General features: G+C 36.5%; 1 protein-coding gene across 2 annotated transcripts; it reads left to right on the top strand.

Moving 5' to 3' along the window:
* The first annotated feature begins 16 nt into the window (after positions 1-16).
* Positions 17-13,260, top strand: tmem184ba (transmembrane protein 184ba). Of its 2 annotated transcripts, XM_084435193.1 has the most exons (10): positions 36-422; positions 2,507-2,728; positions 2,809-2,974; positions 6,746-6,836; positions 6,999-7,074; positions 7,166-7,257; positions 7,355-7,524; positions 9,230-9,424; positions 12,026-12,052; positions 12,231-12,603. In XM_084435193.1, the coding sequence occupies exons 1-10, from the start codon at positions 414-416 to the stop codon at positions 12,458-12,460; spliced, it is 1,278 nt and encodes a 425-aa protein (XP_084291319.1). In that variant the 5' UTR covers positions 36-413; the 3' UTR covers positions 12,461-12,603. The 2 variants fall into 2 exon arrangements, with proteins under 2 accessions (XP_084291320.1, XP_084291319.1); XM_084435194.1 differs by lacking the exon at positions 12,026-12,052 and having other exon boundaries at positions 17-422; positions 12,231-13,260.
* The last annotated feature ends 761 nt before the right edge of the window (positions 13,261-14,021 follow it).

The following is a 14,021-nucleotide window of genomic DNA, read 5'->3' as shown; positions in this document are numbered from 1 at the left end:
ATTACAAAAAAAAAAAAAGAAAAAAAAAAAAAAGAAAAAAAAGCTGCTTGTTGTAGCAGACTTCCCAGACGCTTTCCACTTTTATCCCCGTTAAACTAATCCGCAAGAGATTTTAACGGCAAGGGGAGCTGGGAAAGGAGGAATTACCTTTCAACGCAGTTCAGCTAGGATTGTGTGTAAAATCCTTTAGAATAGTCGTGAAATACACAGTAAACGGCTCAAAGACGCGGCGAAGTAAGTTACTACATGGGAACAAATATAAAAGAACGGAGCGCAGATTTCCTAGCTGAGATAAACGGCGCTGGAATATAAACATGGATGACGGGCAGCAGCGATGGCTTTGAGGAATTAAGGCCGAATCGTTTCTCGTTCGCTTTCCTTTGTGCACGCCGAATGATTTTAAATCTGCGTTTATGTTATTGGTAAGTTGCTCTTGTTTCTCTAGTTTGTAGATACTTTGTTGTTTTTTCATACTATTTTTTTTTTTCGGACGGACAAACTTCAACTGATAAACTAAATTGATGCTGCTCTTCCAAATAAATTCAATTTATAACACGAAAAGTGAATGCTGAAAGCATTAAACATATGATTTAAAGTCCACCCAAAAACAAATAACAGATATATCTGTCATTTAGTTATCGTCAAGTTAATTCAAACCCGGGTGACTTTCTTTCTTTCTCACTAGTCTTTGTTGACGTTTATTGTATCATTTTTTTCCCATTCAATGTATGAATGACTCAGAGTGTCAGAAAGTATTTTGTGTTCTGTTGAAGAAAGTCATTACCAGGGGTGTAACAATACATTGTGTCACAAAATATCGCAATACAAAAATGCAACAATATGTATCCTGGATAGTGACAATATGTATTGTGTATAGTTCACACAAAATACAATTTCTGTGTGAGGAAAAAATTCAAGTTTTAGTGTCAGTACTACATTAAACTGCTATATATAATGTTGAATATAGTATATAATAATGCAATGGGTGAATATTTGTAGGTCCTGATAATGCCAAATGTCTTAAGTTACCAGTAAAAAGTGGCCTTCATTGTTTTAAATATATCTAGTCAGTGACAGAGTGCAAGCATATTCGTCTAAAATAATTCTGTATTTTCAGCTTCAGAATCATGAATATTTTTATTCTGGTGTCATCATTGTCCTGTGCATTGGGTTATCAGCCCAAGCCTATTCATTTACACCCACAATATTTAATCAACAGTACATTTTTTGTTAACCTTTTACTATATGTCTTGGAATATCGCAATAATATCGTATTGTGAGTTCAGTATCATGATATTTATCGAATCGTGACATGAGGGTATCGTTACACCCGTAATCATAACTCAATTTTCCATTGAAATGACTAACTTCTCTCTGGTGACATATGCCAGACTTGTCCAATCATTTCGTCCACTTAAACCCCGCCCCTTTCTTACAATTGACTGCAAGCTCGCATTCAAATCTGCCTCCATCCAATCAATAACTAATTTATGACCACATCCTTGCATTACAATTTTTTCTTTTTCGATAATCTGTTTTACTCGTATGTACATCACAAAACAAAAGAAAATATCTGTCTCTACTTCCATTTCGTTGTGATTTTAAGCTATAGAGCTGGTAAGTCCTGCCCCTTACGCTAACCCAACTGGACCTCTAGGTTGAAAAATCGTCAATGCAAGTGAATGTGAGAAAATAATTATTTTCTGGTCCCGTTTGAATTTTGCCATGAATGTGAACATATGTTGTCTGTGAATTTTTTATATAATTTTTCGTGTGAAGAATGCTACAATTTAGCGGGTAGAGGTTTGATACGGTTAGACTTTGTGTGAGAGCACTTTGTGGACTACAACTCTTCGCTGCTTTCGACGCGGGAATCTGAAGAAAGAACAGCCCATTTGGTTTGAATGGTGACATTTGGGTACAAAACACACAGACATCTCGATCTGTCTCCATAGATTATCGCAGCATTAGCACCGTGATTTGACAAGTGGAGGGAAAATGTGTTATGGGGTGACGTCACATAGGCGACATGTAGTCTTTCTCGTTATGTCTTTTCCACAACTGCTAGCCAAAGAATCATACAATATACTGTCAAACTCGTAACATGAAAAATGATATAAAAAATTCACAGACAACATATGTTCACATTCATGGCACAATTCAAACGGGACCAGAAAATAATTATTTTCTCACATTCACTTGCATTGACGATTTTTCAACCTAGAGGTCCACTTGGGGTTTTACGGATGGGCGGGACTTACCAGCTCTATTTTAGTTTAATTTCTTTGCTTGTCCACATTATTACAGAGAAATGATTCATGATTAGCCTACATCATACTGTTTCATACTCCTCTTTCATTTCCTCCGATTCACTTTCATGGCATTTTAAAAACAACCAAAAATTGTAGGTTACATCACATTTCTACGTCAGACCCTCTCATTCAGCATCTTTGATCCCCATGTTGCCATATTACTGATTAGCATCCTAATCTCTCTAACGCCGCAGATTTTGAGACGTGACGTGCCGTTGTCTGATCACTTTGGGGAGGAAGTTAACAGGATGGCTCCAGGCTCGCTAGCCACAATGGCCCCTGCTGGGCCCAACATCTCCTGGTTCCCAGAGGCTCCTCTGCTCACTCCAGAGCAGCCCATATTCCTCATGACCACGACGGCCCAGGCAGTGTCAGGCTTCTTCGTGTGGACAGCACTTCTAATCACTTGCCACCAGGTAAACATCCCCTAATTCAGCTAGGCTTGGGAATATAAACTCAATCAGTGCATTTCATTTTTGTTTGTCATTTTGTACAGATCTACATGCATCTGCGATACTACAGCTCTCCCAAGGAGCAGAGGCACATAGTGCGCATCCTTTTCATCGTGCCCATATACGCCTTTGACTCCTGGCTCAGCCTTCTCTTCTTTACCAACGACCAGTACTATGTTTACTTCGACACAGTCAGGGATTGCTATGAGGGTAGGCTTTTTTTTCCTCTTTCAGCTGTCTTTGCATGTGGAGCTTTAAACACGACACCTTTGCGGCCTTTTTTATAGCCGACTCCTGCTAGAGCAGCTCTCTGGATCTGAGGTCAGCTGGGATTTCTAGAAGCGATTGTTGCATAGAAACCGTGTTTATCACGCATCAGTGGAGCGGATGCACATGGATAAACTAATAAACCAGGTGTTTGTTTGACACCAGACAATACAGTGCAGGGTTATTAGTGTTAACTAAAACCATTAAAAAAAAATAATAATAAAAAAAAAATATATATATATATATATAATTTTTATTTTTTTATTTGTGTGTATATGTGTGTGTGTATATATATATATATATATATATATATATATATATCAGTACTGTACAAAAGTCTTAGGCATGTTAATATCAGTTTTTAAGTCAGTTATTTATATCTTTTGCTGTAGTGTGTCAGTAGGAAATATCAGTTTACATTTCCAAACATTTTTTTTGCCAGTTAATTGTAATAATCCAGTGAGATTTGTGTATGCACAAGGAGTCTGACAACAGCCGGTATGATCTGATCTCACCATCATCGAGTCCGTCTGTGATTACATGAAGAAACAGGAAAAACTGAGACAAACTAAATCCAGAAGAACTGCGGGAACGTGCTTGAAGAAACCTTCCTGCAAAGCTACAGTACTGTGAAAAGTACTGGCACTTGTGTTAAAATGCTGTAAAGTAAGAATGCTTTCAAAAATAAAATCACAAATTGAATTTATTTATGATTTAACTTCTATTAACTAATTCAAATCAATATACGGTGTAACGACCCTTTGCGTTTAAAACGGCTTTTGTCCAGGTACACTTGCGGATCGTTTTTCAGGGAGCTTTGCAGGAATGTTTCTTCAAGCATCTTGGAGACGTTCCCGCAGTTCTTCTGGATTTAGTCTGTCTCAGTTTTTTCTGTTTCTTCATGTAAATCACAGACGGACTCGATGATGGTGAGATCAGATCATACCGGCTGTTGTCAGACTCCTTGTGCATACACAAATCTCACTGGATTATTACAATTAACTGGCAAAATTTTTTTTTGGAAATGTAAACTGATATTTCCTACTGACACCCTACAGCAAAAGATATAAATAACTGACTTAAAACCTTTTTTTGGGGGGGTGGGGGTGGGATATTAACATGCCTAAGACTTTATTTATGTGTATTTATATACGTGTATTTTTTATATATATATATATATATATATATACACACATACATACATACATACATACATATATATATATATATATATATATATATATATATATATACACACACACATATATACACATACACATATGTATGTATGTTGTATGTATGTATGTATATATAAAATTATCTTGGTTCAGTTAGATGTCATGGCAACATTTCTCATTTTCATTTTAGTTGAAATACTAAAATAATTAAAACTAAATAAACTAAAACTTAATAACAACTATATAGACATAATAACTAATAAATTAATTAACCATATAGACAAAACTAATAAAAAATGACAAAAACACAGCAAAGTTATTGAAACTAGCTCAAATAAAAATAAAAACAGCACATATAAAAATAAAATTGAATTAAAAATATTAACAAAAACTATAATGCTATCTCAGTGATACTAAAATAACACTGGTACAGTGCCATAGCAATATTCACATTATGTTTTTAAGTGATAATTAATTTTGGTTCTGGCTTGGTTGTAAATAGCAAGTGGTATAATTTGATTTCCATATATATATTTGGATAGGCTTAATTGGGTGTGAGACTGTTCCAAATGTTATGTGGGGCAATTAAAGTGGGAGGGAGAGATTAGTGAGCTCTTGTTCACACTAACTTGACCTTCAGCTGCACCGCTGTCGGTTTCTCGCACACTGAAGAGCAGCTGTGGCTGCAGGGTCCGTGTGCTATATATAGAGCTGAGATCCAACCTCCACTGTCACTGTCACATGCAGAGATTCACACATTCACTGCCCCACAGAGCAAGGGACGAGGACAAATTAACACCCTCAGGTGAATATTGGCACAGTTCGGTCGCTTCATAAGCAGGAGCGCAGTTCTTGAATTTATCCATTTGAGTCGCACATGCACGTTTCATACCGTTTTGCTTGATTTAATAGAGTGCAACAGGTTCTGGACATAAAAAAAAACATTCATTTTAGAAACATTATAGAAACGTTTCATGATATGACTTTTGTGATTCCAACTTAAATTTTTTACGTAAAAAAAAACTCCATAAAAATGGAAAGAAATGAATACCATTATTTACCTTTTTTCAGACCACAAAAGGAGAAATAAATTAAATGCCCTGCACTTATACATATAATGGCAGTGAATAGCGACCAACATCAAGCTTTTAAAATATATTTATTGGCATTTGTTTGAACGTTAAAGCAAAAAAAAAAAAAAAAGAAAGAAATGCACAGATCATTGAGACTTCTGGAACAAACCTAGAACATAAATAAAATATTCATTTTCACACATCAGTTCACTGATTTTCGCTATGTAATTTTACCTTTGCTACTTTATCAAAGTTATTAGTGGTTAACATTTTCAATACATAAGAGGTGGGTAGTTCAATCATCCCAAACCATCTGATCCACTTGATTGCAATAGTGTAAAAAGGCAATACGAGTCTTTAGGTTTCCCTTTAACTACAATGTCAGCTTTTCGGAGGCAAGACTGCTGGTCTTTTCTTTAACCCATTGACTAGGCGAGGGTCTTTGGGTCTCTTTCCATTTTAAAACAATAGCACGCTTGGCCTGTAGCAAACTAAAATAGATTAGTTTGCGCTTTCTTTCATTCACAACCAAATTTACTGGGTGTATATATGAAATAAACATAATAAACACGCGCAGCCGTCCACTGAAGACCAAAGGCAGGATGTTTGTTGAAAAATATATTAAATTTTGGTTTGTTTTTCACCAAACCCTATCGTATACCCCCAGAACACTTGGAATATATGACACGTGTTGCATTGGATAATTTTTTAATATTTTTTTTTTATTGATTTTGGTCGCTATTCACTGCAATTTTATGGCTTCAGAAAAAATTCTAAACGGTAAAAAAAAAAAAAGGTACTAATATTTCACAATATTATTGGTTTTACTGTATTTTTGATCAAATAAATGCAAGCTTGGTGAGCATAAGAGAAATCAAACAGAGCCCCAGCGTATGAACGAAATTGTACATTTTGGCTTCAAATCAAAGTTTGTAATAGTGTGATTCATCTCTGATCTGGTTGGTTTGATCCGTGCCTTAGAACTCTTATGGAGAAAATGAATGGGTACTAAAAATGTATATAACTGTGGGTGTCCTATAATCTGGTGTAGAAAAGCACATGGTGTACTCAAGGGATGAAGAATGCTGGTATTTACAGTCTTTTTAACAAAATTTCGTGCCATGCCCAGACCATCACGAGGGATGTTTCGCCGTGCACCACTGTGCCATTGTTTGGCATAGCCTTTTGTTGGTGTTTGGTGAAACTCTGATGAGGGGATTTAGTCCGAAAGGTCCGCTGTGCTTGACTGCCAGTGTCACAGTATGAGATTAAACTGCATAAGAAAGGTTCTTCTGATCATTTAATCCACAACATTCCTTACTATCAAATTTGTTTGCTGGTTTTGTATTAAAAAATGATCACAAGACTTGAATCTCTGGTTTTGTATCACCCTTGTGAGATGAAAATACAACTGCAATTGTATTCCAATGCTAATTCAATCTATCTTTGAATTTTTTCCGCAGCATTTGTGATCTATAACTTCTTGAGCCTTTGTTATGAATACCTTGGAGGAGAGAGCGCTATCATGGCCGAGATCAGAGGAAAACCCATTGAGTGAGTGTCATATTCCAGTTATTCTCATGTGAAAATGGTTTTTAGTAATGCATGCCTCAGGATCAGTTCTCTTACTGGTGTATGATGAGACTCTATAGGTGCAACTTTAAGTTAAGTAATAGCTTCACATCTTAAATGAAATCTGTCTTTGTTTGGCTACAGGTCCAGCTGTATATATGGAACATGTTGTCTTTGGGGCAAGACCTACTCCATTGGCTTCCTTAGATTCTGCAAACAGGTTTGATTATTAAATGCCTTTTGTAGTCCTTGCACCTTTTTATAAATTATCCAGGTATTTTGAGTAATTTGTTTGTTGGTTCTTTTCACAGGCCACTTTACAGTTCTGTGTGGTAAAACCCCTGATGGCCATGATTACAGTCATCCTACAGGCATTTGGGAAGTATCGTGATGGAGACTTCAAGTATGTGCTTCTCATGTGATGTCTGTAACAGTTTAAACTATGTTAAACTGTAACATTTTTGTAAGGAACTGAATTCTTGTATTTTCTGATCCCACAGTGTCGCTAGCGGTTATCTGTATGTGACTATCATCTACAACATCTCCGTCAGCCTGTCCCTCTACGCCCTCTTCCTGTTCTACTTTTCAACCCGAGACCTCCTCAGTCCCTACAGGCCCATGCTCAAGTTCCTCATGGTCAAATCGGTCATCTTCCTCTCCTTCTGGCAAGGTCAGCAGATCTGCTGCTTAAGAAATATTCAACAAAAGGTCAAAATTGGCCCTATTTACTTATGTTATTTTAAAGGACAAGTTCGGTATTTTACACTTAAAGCCCTGTTTACAGATCGTTTCTGATGAAATAGAACGGTTAAGATTAAAATTTTGACACATGCTGCTGTCCCGAGAATTTTAGGTTTATTTCGCTTTCCCCCCCACCTACAGAATGGCTGCATAGGTGCACTCGAACATATCCTTCCTAAAACGCATTAAACTTTCGTTTACAAAGAGATGAAACTCACCGAGTGGTCAGGGGTGTTCACTGATATGCTCATACAAAAATCGCTGCAAAATATGCTTTCCAACAGGTGTTTTACCATTCGTTGTAAAACTGTGGATCTATTTTTCCAAACGTCTCACACCCGTAGATTCTTCCGTTGAGAGCTTGAATAATAGACACTCCAGCCCAGTTGGTGGTGATAATGCACCTTTGCCAATTGCAAGCAAACCACTGGCATTTCATTCACAGAAGAAGCAGAAGAAGAAGCGGCGGAGTAATACCGTACCTCACACAGCTCTTTCAATACAAGTCAATGGAGTTGGACAAAAACTACGATAAAACCTGTTGGAAAGCATCTTTTGCAGCGATTTTTGTATGAGCATATCAGTGAACACCCCTGACCACTCGGTGAGTTTCATCTCTTTGAAAACGAAAGTTTAATGCGTTTTAGGAAGGATATGTTCGAGTGCACCTATGCAGCCATTCTGTAGGTGGGGGGGAAAGCGAAATAAACCTAAAATTCTCGGGACAGCAGCATGTGTCAATTTTAATCTTAACCGTTCTATTTCATCAGAAACGATCTGTAAACAGGGCTTTAAGTGTAAAATACCGAACTTGTCCTTTAAAGGGAAAAACCTGCTCCACCCATGAAATAACTGTCTTTTTCAACCAAGGCGTTTATGCTAACCAATTATTGTTTTAGTCATCTGCATGTTATGTCAGTTCTTTAGGGATAATTTCAAGTCCGACTCTACATCTTTTTTTTTTATTCTTGTAACTTATTTTACAGAATATATAGTACGTAGAGCCATCGACTAACGCATTCATTTGGTGTGATTATTTATTAAATAAATAACGCGTTAAAATGTATTAATGATCTGTACTTCATCTTACATTGCATGCAGTTTAGTTATGAACATGATGCTGGGCAACGACTGACTGTGATGAAGCTTATTAGAATGCAGTTAAAATGCCACTAAAATTCAAGCAAAAAAAAAAAAAAAAACCTGTATAGGTTTTTGTTTTATATTTATATCATATGATATAATTTAGCAATATCACAAGAGCAAGAGTGCTGTTTATTCCCCCAAAATATCGGCATGATTGCAAATGTGATGTTGATTTTATATAACAGTTTAATATACAAGAAGTTAATATAGTGTTACATTTTAGACACAATATTGTCAATATTGCGCACATTTTAGTAAAACAAGGGAACGAATAATATCGTGTGCATGATTTATTTAAAACGAGGAAACGAATTAGTAAAACGTGCTGATGTATTAGTAAGTCATGGGAACGATTCGTTGATTCATCGTCACAATATACATATTTATTCCCGCATGTCATGTGCTCTGTACTAATAGTAACAGTGATGCAACTTCAAGGTATTTAAAGCTATTGGTAAACTGGTCATGTGATCTTGCTGGTCTTTCAGGCATGCTGCTGGCCATCCTGGAGAAGTGTGGTGCGATTCCTAAGATCAGCTCTCCTGAGGTTTCTGTCGGCGAGGGAACTGTAGCGGCTGGATACCAGAACTTCATTATTTGCATTGAGATGTTCTTTGCAGCATTGGCCTTGCGACATGCGTTTACATACAAAGTCTACATGGACAAAAGACTGGATTCCCTTGGTGAGCTTTAGACCTTTGCTTCTTTGTTAATGAACAAATGGTGTATGTTTTTTTTCCCCTTCTCCAATATATGTAAAACGCTTATTGTTAAAAAGAAGTTTAAATACACACTACTGTTCAAAAGGTTGGAATAGGTAAGATTTTTAAAAAGTTTTTGAAAAAATTATCTTATGCTTAGCTTACACAGGTTCCATTTATTTGATCAAAATACAGTAAAAACAGCAATATTGTACAATATCATTTTGTTTATATATTTAAAAAATGTATTCCTGTGATGGCATTACTCTGGTCTTCAGTGTCAGATGATTTTTCAGAAATCATTCTAATATGCTGATTTGATGCTCAAGAAACATTTCTTGTTATAATGGATGTTAAATATTTTTGTGGAAACTGATCTTTTTTTTTTCATGATTCTTTGATAAATAGAAAGTTCAAAAGAACAAGCATTTATTTGAAATAGAAATTTTTGTAACAGTATAAACTGCCACTTGTGATCTATTTAATGCATCTTTTCTGAATAATATTAGTATTCATATAAGTATTAGTATTAATATAATAATACAAGAAGTATAAATACAATAAAAAAAAAATCTTACCCCAAACTTTTCAACTGTAGAATATATATATATATATAGTGCTGTCAAATCGATTAATTGCATGTAACATAAAAGTTTGTGTTTATATAATATATGTGTGTATATATATATACACAGTGCATGCAGAATTATTAGGCACGTTGATTTTCTGATCATATTTTATTCCCAGGCTCATTTTGCCAATTCCAAACCATATTAATCTTAATAACTACTATTAATTTTGTATTTAATCATTTATAAGTGATATATATTTGTTCACGAAGGCTGGAAATGAAAAACGCCTTTAATTCAGGTGTGCAGAATTATTAGGCACGTTTTCTTTTACAGATAAAATAAGCCAAAAAAAGAGATTTAACTCAGACTGAAAAGTCAAAAATTATTAAATGCCCATGAGAAGGATACAATACTAATGCAATACTAGAACAGTAAGTAACTTACTACAGTAAGTTTTGGGAGTTTATTTTTAGTCCATCTCCTACCCTGAAGTCTGTTTTGCAGAGATGGACTAAAAATGAACTCCCAAAACTTACTGTCAGATTCTGGAAGATGAATTCTTCAAATAGTGGTAGAAGAGGATCTGGTGCTGGTCCTTCAAGAGTCACTCTCAATCTGTCTGTCTACAAAGCCTATCAAAAAAATCTTCATGTATTTTACTACACTTCAGCTTGTGATTCTTATTAAGAGGGGGTTCAAGTCTCTAAGACCCTGACACCTTGCACTTCTGGAGACTCCAGGTAGGTTGCAGTTCTGGAAAATGGTGGCGCTGGAGACTAAAGGGTTCCTGATGGTTTCACACTTAAAGGAGAACTCCGGTCAATTTTAACATTGAGCTCATTTTTTTGTACATTTGGAGTGCTGTCAGTACAGAGAAAAATGACAAAAATCGGTGTTGCCTACACCGTGTTATCCTCTTTTTAAAATTTGCACCCTGTTGACTTCAATGGGGCAAGTTTTAAACCTGCTTTTAGCCTCTTAACATCCTTGATGTCATTACAAGTGCACAGGTCATGTGAGTGATTCCTTCGGAGTGAACGCGGGTGAATCTGACTGCAGTAGATGTGAAAGATATTAATAAAAATGATGTTTATTCAGCCAGCGCACATACCTGTATTTACCCCTTTTTTTCAGTCGAAGTCCACAGTAATCGATTGTCGAGTTCACGCGCATAGGTTTAGTACCTATGATCACGCGCGTGAACTCGACAATCGACAATCGACTTTAATTCTTCACCTTAATTCTTCATTCTTTTGAAGTTAACATGTCTCTTTTCTTCTCCACCCGTTTTTGTCTGACCCTGCTGACCTAATGAGTATTTCACTGTCCAATGGTCATGCCTTAACTGCAATCTCTAGTATTGCATTAGTATTGTATCCTTCTCATGGGCATTTCATAATTTTAATAAACTTAGTTAAATCTCTTTTTTGGCTTATTTTATCTGTAAAAGAAAACGTGGCTAATAATTCTGCACACCTGAGTTAAAGGCGTTTTTCATTTCCAGCCTTCATGAACAATTATATATCACTTATAAATGATTAAATACAAAATGAATAGTAGTTATTAAGATTAATATGGTTTGGAATTGGCAAAATGAGCCTGGGAATAAAATATGACCAGAAAATCAACGTGCCTAATAATTCTGCACGCACTGTATATATTATATAAACACAAACTTTTATGTTAGATGCGATTAATCGATTTGACAGCACTAACACATGTATACAGATTCCAGAATGTTTTATTGAAATTTCAAGGTCATTTTGTCAATGATAATGGCTTGGATCTTATGACTTTTCTCTTTTCCTCTTCTGCTTCTATGTAAATCATCATTTATTCCTCTATCCATCCATTAATATGGCTGATCTGTTATTTCAATGCTTTATTTATTTTCTTTTTTATCTACCTTTCATATTCTCTTAATTTTATTTGGTCATCCCATGCAACACATCCAACCTTCCGCCCATTTCCGTCCTTTCTCTGTTTCTCATTTTCATGCTGCACTCTAAAGGCCCTGTTCCTACATATGGACAGTACGGTAGGCTACAGTTCTTGATCTTAACGCCCATCTCCTCTCTATTTGATAGTGCAGGGTCAGTGAAATCTTAAAGGGATAGTTTGACCAAAAAAGAAAAGTCAGTCTTGTCAGTTTTTCCTCTCTTTCTCTTCTCTCATGCCGTCATCAACCTTTAATTAAGTTCTCCGTCTTTCTCAAGGTCGCTGTGCCCCCATGAAGAGCATCTCCAGCAGCTTGAAGGAGACCATGAATCCTGGAGACATGGTTCAGGATGCCATCCACAATTTCTCCCCAGCCTACCAACAGTACACCCAGCAATCCACCCTGGAGCAGGGAGTCACCGCACCGCCCGTATCCCGTAATCACAGCTGCTTGAGCGCCCGGGACAATGAGAAAACCCTGCTGCTTAGCTCTGATGATGAGTTTTAACTCACTTCCCATCGTCCTGAACGAAGGTACTCCGTAAGGGACTGTTTACTGCTGTGGTAGTGTAATGATGAGGTTAAGATAACGTAGGGACAGGTTATTAAAGGACCATCTTAAGCAAGTAGAGACGTTCTAGTGCAGTAGAATATGAAATTAAGCTGCTTATACTTAGTCGTTAAAACAGACTTCAATGATGCGCTTTTGTCCGATGTTGTTTATACAAAGACTTAAATAATACATTCATCTGTACGTTTGCATTTTTGGCCAAATTTTGAAATCCTACATGGTCTGACTTTTCACCGTTTGAACTGATGTATTTTTTTAAGCTTCTAGTTTTACATAGTGGATGTTTGCACATCCCAGCATATTTATAAAGAGCAGTGTATTGGAGGGCCGTTCGGTGGGAATGTTTCCGTTTCTGATTTACAAGTTCAAGTGCACCTTCGCTTCCCTTTCGTCAGTGTTTATAGCTCTCTCCCAGTGATTTAAAGGGCAGGTTCAGCTGTGAATGAGAGAGCACAGTGACAGTAGAGGCAGTACCAGCTGTTTAAACACACCGTTGTTGTTTTGACGGATGATTTAAGGGACGGGGAGAGGTTGATGGTCCACGGTAAGATTACAGATTAATGCAGTCTGGATTATATTGGCTGTAATTGAAGCATTACTTGTCTGGTGCAGATTAGCACAAGCTTTTGTGAAAGTGTGACCACGGCAGAAAAACATCTTTCTAGGTTAGCTGAGTGGTATAAAAATAGATTTAGGTTATGTTTCTTAGTGTATGCTAGATTTCCACAGAGAAAGCAGTCAACTATCCCTTTAAAGGGATAGTTCACCCCAAAATGAAAATTCTGGCATAATTTACTTGCTGTCAAGTTGTTCTAAACCTGTATGAGTTTCTTTCATCTGTTGAACACAAAAGAAGATATTTTGAAGAATGTTGGTAACCAGACAGTTGACGGCACCCATGGACATAAAAATACTATGGAAGTCAATGGGTGCCGTCAACTGTCTGGTTACCAACATTCTTCAAAATATCTTCTTTTGTGTTCAACAGAAGAAAGAAACTCATACAGGTTTTGAACAACTTGAGGGTGAGTAAATTATGTCAAAATGTTCATTTTTAGGTGAACTATCCCTTTAAATAGACATTGATCCTAGATATCCCACTAGAGGGAAGCATTTCTCACAGTTCATTCCCTTTATCTTTATGGGACACGCCTGTTATCACTGACCTTTTGAGAGCCACACCAAAGTCTCTCCCATTCTTTAGAAGCTTCCGCCATTGCGCTTTACCTCTTCAGATAGCCGTAGGCCCTTGATAACCAGCGTGAAGCTTGCGGTTGGTTATGTATGTCTTTGGAGTTACTTATTAACTGTCCTACGCTTTTATTGGTACAATAGAGGCCAGTATAAACACAATGCAGCTGGAACCAAGTACGAGTATGTATGTATGGTACCTGCTTATAGTTATGTTAGTGTTTTGCAGTGTTTTCTTTGTAAGGGGAGGGGCTTCTTTTAATAATATAGACGTTATTATAACTTGCACTAAGCAGTTTTGTATATT

The sequence above is a fragment of the Rutilus rutilus genome (assembly GCF_951802725.1).
Source record: "Rutilus rutilus genome assembly, chromosome: 16".
Lineage (NCBI taxonomy): Eukaryota > Metazoa > Chordata > Actinopteri > Cypriniformes > Leuciscidae > Rutilus > Rutilus rutilus.
The sequence above is the reverse complement of the archived record's forward strand: the minus strand, read 5'-3'. Positions and strand labels throughout refer to the sequence as shown.